This window comes from Nicotiana tomentosiformis, chromosome 10 (assembly GCF_000390325.3).
Source record: "Nicotiana tomentosiformis chromosome 10, ASM39032v3, whole genome shotgun sequence".
Lineage (NCBI taxonomy): Eukaryota > Viridiplantae > Streptophyta > Magnoliopsida > Solanales > Solanaceae > Nicotiana > Nicotiana tomentosiformis.
In genome coordinates, this window is record NC_090821.1 from 5218524 (window position 1) to 5229140 (window position 10617).

Sequence of the window (10617 nt, forward strand, 5' to 3'; positions counted from 1 at the left end):
TATCCGCACTTAGAAAAATTGGCACTTGCGCTGGTAAGCACATCTAGAAAGTTAAGGTCGTACTTTAAATGTCACCCCATAAGCGTATTAACCACCTGCCCACTCCGTAATATTTTACATAGGCTCGAACTATCAGGCCGATTGGCTAAATGGGCCATCGAACTCAGTGGGTACGATATCGAATATCAACCCCGTATGGCCATAAAGTTTCAAATTTTAGCAGACTTTGTGGCCGACTTCACGCCAACCCTCATACCCGAAGTCGAAAAGGAACTCCTTTTGAAATCAGGTATATCGTCCGGGGTATGGATTCTTTTTACGGACGGTGCTTCAAATATAAAGGGTTACAGGTAAGGCATAGTTTTGAAACCCCACATGGGTAACATTATTAGGCAAGCTATTAAAACTATTAGGTTAACTAACAACGAGGCCGAGTATGAAGTCATGATTGCAAGTCTCGAACTAGCTAGAAACTTGGGAGCAGAAGTCATTGAGGCGCATTGTGACTCTTTGCTGGTGGTGAGTCAAGTAAACAAAACCTTCGAAGTCTGAGAAGGTAGGATGCAAAGGTATTTGGACAAACTGCTTATCACTTTACACCATTTCAAACAATGGACCCTACGGCATGTTCCACGAGAACGGAATAATGAGGCCGATGCTCTTGCAAATTTGGGATCGTCGGTCGAGGTAGATGATTTGAGCTCGGAGACTGTCGTTCAACTTTCAAGATCGGTAATCGAAGATGGGTACGCCGAAATAAATTCTACTAGCTTAACCTAGAATTGGAGAAACAAGTATATTGAATACTTAAAAAACGGAAAGCTCCCTTCAGACCCTAAAGATTCTAGGGCCCTACGGACTAAAGCTGCTCGATTTACGTTAGATGTGGACGGAACACTATATCGAAGAACATTCGATGGACCGATGGCAATATGCGTGGGTCCGGGAGATACCAATTACATCCTCCGGGAAGTACACGAGGGCACTTGTGGCAATCACTCTGGTGCCGACACATTAGTTTGAAAAGTGATCAGAGCGGGGTATTATTGGATCGATATGGGTAAAGATGCGAAAGAATTTGTTCGTAAATGTGATAAATGTCAAAGGTTTGCGCCAATGATCCATCAACCCGGAGAGCAACTTCACTCGATCCTATCCCCATGGCCATTCATGAAATGGGGAATGGACATCGTCGGCCCTCTGCCATCGATCCCAGGTAAAGCCAAATTTATTTTATTTATGACTAATTATTTTTCTAAATGGGTTGAAGAGCAGGCGTTAAAGAAAATAAGAGAGAAAGAAGTTATAGACTTTATTTGGAATCATATCATATGCCGATTCGGGATACTCGCCAAAATAGTATGCGACAATGGGAACCAATTCGTTGGCAGCAAAATCACTAAATTCTTCGAAGATCACAAAATAAGAAGGATATTATCAACACCATACCATCCCAGTGGGAACGATCAGGCCGAATTAACGAACAAGACTATTCTTCAAAACCCGAAGAAGAGATTGAACGACGCGAAGGGAAAATGGAGAGAAATTCTGCCCGAAGTACTTTGGGCATACTGAACAACGTCAAAATCCAGTACGGGGGCGACCCCATTCTCTTTAGTATATGGTTCCGAAGCATTGATACCAGTCGAAGTCGGTGAACCTAGTCCCAGATTTCGATTCATGACGGAAGAATCAAATAACGAGGCTATGAACACCAGCCTTGAATTATCGGACGAAGGACGAGAAGCTGCCCTCATCAGAATGGCCGCCCAAAAGAAACGAATCGAAAGGTATTATAATCGAAGAACTAAACTTCGCCATTTCAAGCCCGGGGACTTAGTGTTAATAAAAGTCACCATCAATACTCGAAATCCAAACGAAGGAAAATTAGGACCAATTTGGGAAGGACCATACTAGGTGCTCGAGAACGTTGGAAAAGGGTCATACAGGCTCGGCATCATAAACGACAAACAACTATCAAGCAGTTGGAATGTATCATATCTAAAACGGTACTACTGCTAAGGTACGACCTTTCCATATTCATCTAACTGACCCATGCAGAAGTCCGAACAAGAGCTGAAGAAGATCTTTCGCTTAAAAGCATACGTTGCACTCTTTTTCCCTTAGACCAGTTTTTTCCAAATGGGTTTTTCGGCAAGGTTTTTAATGAGGCAACCATCGATCGTGCTGCACTTTTAACAATATCCGAGGCCTCTTTCCAACCGACCTCGAATACCGGGGGGGCATCAGGGCCCTCAAATACATCGAGTTCAGATGCAAGAAAGTCATCTCACAACAATAGGGTTCCAACAGGAAACATTGTAAGAGCCAAATGGTCAAAATGAACCATGCTCATATAGATTGGCCCAAACATAAACACATGTGCAATGACTTGAGATTTATTGTGCAACCAAAATTAAGATTCAGCCTACGGGCTACTTTCATTCCGAGTTCGAAATGATCACTCGAATATTAAGCCTACGGGCTACTATTATTCCGAGTTCGAGCAAGCACTCACTCGACCATTAAGCCTACGGGCCACATTATCTCGAGTTCTTCACTCGACTATTAAGCCTACGGGCCACGTTATCTCGAGTTCGAAACATTCACTCGACTGTTAACCCTACGGGCTACTATTATTCCGAGTTCGAGCAAGCACTCACTCGACCATTATGCCTACGGGCTACGATATTTCGAGTTTGAAACATTCACTCGACTATTAAGCCTACGGGCTACTATTATTCCGAGTTCGAGCAAGCACTCACTCGACCATTACGCCTACGGGCTACGATATTTCGAGTTCGAAACATTCACTCGACTATTAAGCCTACGGGCTACTGTTATTCCGAGTTCGAGCAAGAACTCACTCGACCATTATGCCTACGGGCTACGATATTTCAAGTTTGGAACAATCATTCGACTATTAAGCCTACGGGCTACTTTTATCTCGAGTTCGAACCACTCACTCGACCATTGCGCCTACGTGCCACATTATCTCGAGTTCGAAATATTCACTCGACTATTAAGCTTATGGGCCACATTATCTCGAGTTTGAAACATTCACTCGACTATTAAGCCTACGGGCTACTGTTATTCCGAGTTCGAGCAAGCACTTACTCGACCATTACGCCTATAGGCTACAATATTTCGAGTTCAAAACATTCACTCAACGGCTAATAAGCTACTTTTACTCTCAGTTTACATTAACTCAACCATTACATTACACCTACGGATTATGTTCCTTCAAAGTTTGAATCATCGACTCAACAAGCAAACCCAGGGGCTACAAATCTGATCGATCAGAGAGAATACAAGGTCAACATTCGATTAAAAGTCTTCACAAAACAAAAACAAGTCGACCTCGTTATACATATATATACAAAAATTGCCTACGTGATTAATTTACAAACATGAAGAATTAGAAACTAAGCTTCCTGGTCAAGCTCTTCCCCGTCCTCGGATCCGATTTTGCTACCATCATCATCATCATCATCATCAGAAGCCAAGGCTTCAGCTTCCACTTCGAGCTCTTTTGCCTTTTTTACCTCTTCGGTAAGGTCAAAACCTCGAGCGTGTATCTACTCGAGGGTCTCCCTCCATCTTCCCGGGCCTCAATCTGAGCAGCCTCAGCATCAGCCCGATATACAGCAATGGACTTATCCGCCAAGACTTTTGACGACTCAACCTATGCCTTAGCCTCAGCAAGTCATGTTTCAAGCTACTCGATCCTCTTAGCTTGAACCGACCCATTTTTCTTGACACTTCGAAGTTGAACATCGGCCGATAATAATTTTGTTAAGATGGTTTCTTTTTCCGCTGCCAGGCGATCGAGGGTCTCCTTCCACCGATTGCATTCAACTCGGATTTGGTCGACTTCTTCCCGAAGTAACCCGATCTTTTTGATCTTTTGCTGCAACTGAGACAACAAAGGGTTAACTTCCACGGTTGAGTCAGACCCATACTTTAATAGAACGAGGCTCATCTGCTTATCAAGCTCAACCCCTTCTTCACGGACCTCAGCCAAATCCGCTTGGAGGTCCTTTATAGCCTCATCCTTTTGGCTGCAAAGAAGCCGCAGGGCATCTCTCTCACCTGAGACCTTCCGGAGCTCGGCCTCACACTGGCTAAGATCGACTCAAAACCTACTAATAGCCTGCACAGTAAGAAACACGAGTCAAGTATAGAAAAGAACAAAGAAACCAAGTATGGAAGAATCATTACCCGAGTAATGAAACGCTGAGCCTCCTCTAATAAAAGAGAAGCGTCACCAATATCGGAACCATCGTCGACTCCAGTAAGCACCAGAGCCTGCGCCAATATCGGGAGTCTTCAACTCTCGAGCTTACTTCAACACCTCCTCAGAAAAAGATGGAAGAGAAGGCGAATGACCCATTGTCATAGCCCCGAGCAAATCACTCGGAGTACTCCGGTCGAGACTCAGGTCTTCGGAAACAACCCCGACAGGCACAGCCGCTATCGGCTCGGGAGCTCTAGCAACCTCGATGGCCTTCGTAGATCGGACTACCAAAGTCGAGGAGCTATTTTCTTCTTCTTCTCTCAATCGTTGGACCGAGTCAATCGAAAGGGAAATTGCTTTTCTCCTCACCCTTCAAGTTTGGGGCTTGGGGTCCTCTGACCGAGAGGAAGCTCTTCACTTCTTATCTTCCCCCTGTTTAGGGACTAGGGACTAGGGACTCGTTTCCTTCTCCACTGCTCGAAGACCTCAAATCTGCATCCCTGGTTACGCCTGCACAAAAGGAAATCGGTAACAAATAGAACGCAAAGAATACTTCGAAGGAAACAAGAAGCAAACCTCACCAAGGTTCTTGGCCTCCCATCTGCCTTTTGCCAAATCACGCCAAGTGCGCTCGGCGTAAGAGGAGGTCAAGGCTAACTTCCGAACCCAGTCCTCGAGGTCAGGCACCGCTTGTGGCATCAAAGGGGCAGCTGAACATCAGGGAAGGACATCCGAAAAAATCGAAAAAGGACATGAAAAGTGAACAAAAATCACTTACGGTCAAAATTTCATTCTTCAAGGAACGACATCTTCTCCTCCAGAATGAGATCACGGGTCCTCACTCGAATATAACGACCCATCCAACCCCCGATCCTTGTCTTCATCGATGCTCGACGTCAAAGCCTTCGATGCCCGACGATGAAGTCTGATTAGTCCTCAAAAAATCTGAGGCCGATACAGTCGTATGAGGTGGTTCAGAGAAAAATCCAACCCCCCGGCTTTGATAGAGAAGAAGCGCAATAAGATCACTATATGCCATAAAGAGGGATGAATTTGGCCATGGATGACTTGATACCTTTTGTAGAAATCAATAATCACCGGGTCGACGGGTCCCAGTGTGAAGGGATAAGTATAAACACTTAAAAAAACCTCCACGTAAATGGTAACACTCTCATTGGAAGATGGAATCTGCAACACGACCTCGGAACCCCAGTTGCAGTCTTTTCTGACGGCCTCGAGTGATCCTCCGTTATAGAGCACGTATACATCGATACGTGTTCACATCGACCCGGAACGGAGGAAGGATTCTCCACCTTAAAATCGGTCTTCAAAGTGCACGGACCAGGAACATAGTCATGAACTGACGGCTCCACCGGCTCCTTATCATTAGACGACCGTAAGGAAGAAGTTTTCTCCTTCTGAGGTACGGTTTTGGAAGTTTTCACCATTGATATGAAAGGAAAGAGTGTAAAAGAAGGTGAAGAAATAGACAGCACCAAAATTCTGGTATGGGCGGCCCCGTAGCAGCGAAATAGAGAGGATAAATAAGAAAGTTTGGAAGAAGAGAAGGTGCAAAAGTGGTAAAGGTTATATGGAAAGACTATTTATAGACTAAGGCATGACGGTTCGGTATCAGCGGTGGCCGACCACCGTCTGACACACATTAAATGCTTCGGTAAAACCGAGCCGATGTGCAGCTATCACATACGTCAAGATCGGGTTCGATAGAAACGTCAGCATAAATTTGATCGAGCCGCAGGGAAATCATATCGTTCCTCGCCACATCCTTTCCGAGAAACGAGGGGACTATCTGTGTACGGTCAAAATCGATTCTCAGTCATAAAGACCGGTCGAGACAATGACGTTTCAATCGAAGGGTATTCACATGACAAGCTCCGATGAATCCCGAAGTAGGGACGTCGAGTTTCGAGCTATAAGACCAATCAACGGCAAAACTCGATATCATTATTGAGCCCGTGTCCGAATCGGACTACGGGGCAACACCAATCGACACAGGCCCCGAATATCGATGACCCAAGGCAGAACCGAGCTCGAACTAAGACTGGGGGTTCGATCTAACATCGAGCTCGAGCCAGTGCCAAGCTCGCAGACAAGAGCCGTTACAACCGCACCGAGGGAGAAAATCTTGGCGAGAATCAAGGAAGAGACAAACCATCATGGGTCCTCCACTATATGTATTATTTTATTATATTGTTATAGATAAAACAGTGACCCTCTACTATAAAAATGGTGATAGACTGCAATAGACGCAAGTCCTCCAAGATACATTAAGATTTCATTGTGCTTGTTTTTCTAATTCATTTTAGTCTTCCCGTCCATCATTCCCATTTTATAGCAAAAATATCTGTATTGTCATTTTGTATCAAAGGAATTTGCATACCCTTAGAACCATATCTAAATTTAACGTTATCCGATTTTTCGGGTAAACACCATTAAAGAATATAAAAGTCTATTAGAATTATAGGGTTATTTTAGTCTTTTATCTTTCACTTTTTGGTTTTACACTTATAATATAGTATGATCCATGCAGTCAAACAATCCTTCTAATTATGATTTTTTTCAGGAAAAAATGGATTCATTTAATTACATGATTAAATTAGCGTCGAAATCATCACAGCATGATGACTACAAAGCATTTACTATTGTCTTTCACCTGATGATGATTAGAAATAGATAATTAACAATGCTATGTCCTTTAAAGAGCAACACTAGTGCAAACACCTGAAAAGAGCTTCTAAACGACAAATTTATATTAGTAGTTGATTGCCAAACCCTTACTAACATATTTGGAAAATAACAAATTATTTATGAAAATCACACCTTTTGTTTGTGGTAAGCAATATTTGTTTTTTGTTTTCAGCTTGTTAACCAAAATCTTTGAGTCTTTATCAAAAGTTACGCACGACGTGCTCAAACTTATGAAATAAAGGGAGACATGTAAGAATATAAAGCCACTAGACATTTCTATTTTTTTTTTCATGCGTAGTATGTTTTGGAGTTTTTTTGTCTTGCCTAATCGATAGAAGGGCTTTAAACAAAACATTTTTTCATTAACTAAGCAGCAAGTCACGCCTATTGTTGAAAAAAAAGAAGCAAGTCATGCTTTGTTGGGCTAAACCTGACCAAAAATAACTTTTAATATGGTGTAATATTGTCCGCTTTTGGTTTAAATTCACATGATTTTCACCAAAAGACCTCATACCATTAAGAGATCTCAATACCTTATATGCAGTGGCGAAACCAAGAAATTCAGTAAGGGTGTTCAAATTTTGAACACCCTTTGTCAGTGGGCTATGCAAGAGTGTTCAAACTCTATTTTTAATCAATAACAAGTAATATTTTACCTTATACGTAATATAATTTTTTGGCGAATGGTGGTCAGTTGACCACCCTTGGGCCAACATAGCTTCGCCCTTGCTTATATGTATACTCCCAATCTATTGTCCACTTTTGGGCTAAGTCCACACGGTTTTTCCCAAAAGTCCTTATATCATTAAAAGAATATTCCTATACCTTATATGCAGGGGCAAAGCAATATTGGCCCAAGGGTGGTCAACTAACCATCATTCGCCGAAAAATTATACTACGTATAAGGTAAAATATTACTTGTTATTGATTAAAAATAGACTTTGAACACCCTTGCATGACCCACTGGCAAAGGCTGTTCAAAATTTGAACACCCTTATTGAATTTCATGGCTTCGCCACTGCTTATATGTAGGCTCCTAATCTTTTCAGCTATCAATGTGAGACTTTGTTCGTCCACCTAAAAATATACCGAGGCCCGCACCATCACTCAGCCATCGCTATACTTGTCATGCCGAACCTGAGCTATAATACCAGTTGTTGGGCTAAACTAACCCAAAGACACTCTTAACATGGTGTGACATTATTCGTTTTTTGCCAAGCCCGCACGGTTTTTCCCAAAAGACTTCACACATTAAGAGATTCCTACACCTTATATGTAGGTTTCCAATCTTTTTAATAACCAATATGAGACTTTGTTCGCACAACAAACTTGTTTGATGATTTGATCGCTCTTCATGTATAATCTAGTGCATGTTGTAACACTTGACTAGTTACGTACCCCGCAAGCCCTATCGGTTGTAGATACACTTTAAGTATGTTATTATTGTATTTCTTTTTAAGAACATACCAAACACCTATTCTTGTCTTTTCGAGTACTTTATCGAAAAATACGTTCTTAAATTTAACTTAAAGAAAGAATAAGTAATTGTTTACTGTTATAAAAAAAATTAAATTATGGTGGATGTCTATTCTTCTTCCATGATCTTCTCAAATGCTTAATGATATATTCAATGACATATTTTTCTATGCTTAATGACATATTCAATGACATATTTTTCTTTATTTTTCATGTCTATATAAAGGTCTTGTAATAGATAGAAAAACACACAATTGAAGAAAAAATAAGAATATCTGTTTCTCTATTTCTCTCTATCTCTCTTAGCTTATTTTTTTTTCTTGTTCTATATTGTTACTTTGAGTAATATTATAATAATATTTATAATACGTTATCAGCACGAATTAACTTCTACTCAAGTCCGATCCGACACACACTAGCTACCACCACTCTGCTTTTTGGTATGTTTCTTTTAAAGTTGTCATATCATTATTATTACGTTCGGAGAATTTTCTTTTTTCCAAGGTTGATTGCTAATCTGCACATATACCAGTTAATTTAGATTGTAAGATCATTATAAAATTGCTATTAAGATATTATAAGAAATTATAGAATACGTATATTAAATCATTTCGTAACAAGACTTTGTCATAATTACAGCTGAGCGTTTACCTCTATTTTTGTTTATTTTTCTTTTAATTCAATTAAGAATTTGGCACAAAAAATTTCGGTTAATTTTATTGATTAAAAAAAAAATTGGTAAATTCTGTTTATATAAATATGAATACCATATTACATGACTTATTATTATTTGTTCTTGTTTCATAATTACCCAAATTGCTTCTATTTATCTATTTTTTTATGATAGTTTTCATTATGTCGAATTTATCAAAGCTTGAATTTGTGGCACTTGACATCTCCGGAAATAGTTATTTATCATGGGTCCTTGATGCTGAAATTCACCTTGCTACAAAAGCTCTTGAAAATACTATTATACAAGGAAATGAAACATCAGGTCAGGATAAAGCAAAGGCTATGATTTTCCTTCGTCATCATCTCGATGAAGGGTTAAAGACTGAATACTTAACCCTAAAGGATCCATTTGAATTATGGAGCAGTTTGAAGGAACGATATGACCATCTTAAGGCAACGATATTGCCAAGAGCTCGATATGAATGGATTTACTTACGGTTACAAGATTTTAAAACTGTAAGTAAATATAATTCTGTTGTATTCAGGATAACTTCCCCAACTTAAATTATGTAGGAAAATTGTGAATGATGAGGATTTACTGAAAAAGACTCTTTCTACTTTTCATGCATCAAATATGGTATTGCAGCAACAATACCGTGAAAAGGGTTTAAAGAAATATTCTGAATTAATCTCATGCCTCCTGGTGGCTGAGCAACATAATACCCTTTTAATGAAAAATCATGAAGCTCGTCCCACTGGATCTACACAATTTTTCGAAGTGAATATGGTAGCAGCTACTCAAAAGTCTGAAAGAAGACAAAATCATTATCGTGGTCGTGGCCGTGGCCATAATCGTGAACGTGGACAAGGACATGGAAGGGGACGAAATAATTATCGTCATCATGGCAGAAATAAACAAGAAAACAATAAGGATCCTCAAAATAGTCCTTTGAAAAGCAGAGTTAATATTTGCCACAGGTGTAGTATGAAAGGTCATTGGGCTCGTGTTTGTCGTACACCTGACCATTTTGTCAAACTTTATCAAGCATCCAATAAAAGAAAAAATAACAATGTGGAGGCACACTTGACTTTTCAAAATGATGATGATAAAGCAGGCCCCTCAAACAAATACGATGATGCTGAGGCAAATCTTGCATATAAAGATGATGATTTTGGAGGCCTTGCAAGTATTACTCATTTAGAAGCTGGAGACTTCTTTGATGATATTGACTGAGGAATTGATTATCTTACTGAGGAATAAAGCTTTAAGAAAAGTTATTATTTTCATATTATGTCTTTCTGTAGTTTGTTCTTCTTAAGTGTACTTTCCTAAAGCATCATATATGCTAGTTTCTCTATTCCTTGTGTAATTTCTAATGTTTCTTTTATTTATAGTCTTTCGTATTTCTTATGAAGTACTTTTTGTTTATTTATGAAGAATATGAAAATTCTCGAGTCTTCAGTTAGATCCAAGATCAATAAAGATGATATATGTCTTTTGGATAGTGCTACAACACATACTA

General features: G+C 40.1%; 1 protein-coding gene across 1 annotated transcript; it reads left to right on the forward strand.

Moving 5' to 3' along the window:
* The first annotated feature begins 9277 nt into the window (after window positions 1-9277).
* On the forward strand, window positions 9278-10328 carry LOC104101925 (uncharacterized). Its single transcript, XM_009609477.1, has 2 exons — window positions 9278-9610; window positions 9741-10328. The coding sequence occupies exons 1-2, from the start codon at window positions 9278-9280 to the stop codon at window positions 10326-10328; spliced, it is 921 nt and encodes a 306-aa protein (XP_009607772.1).
* The last annotated feature ends 289 nt before the right edge of the window (window positions 10329-10617 follow it).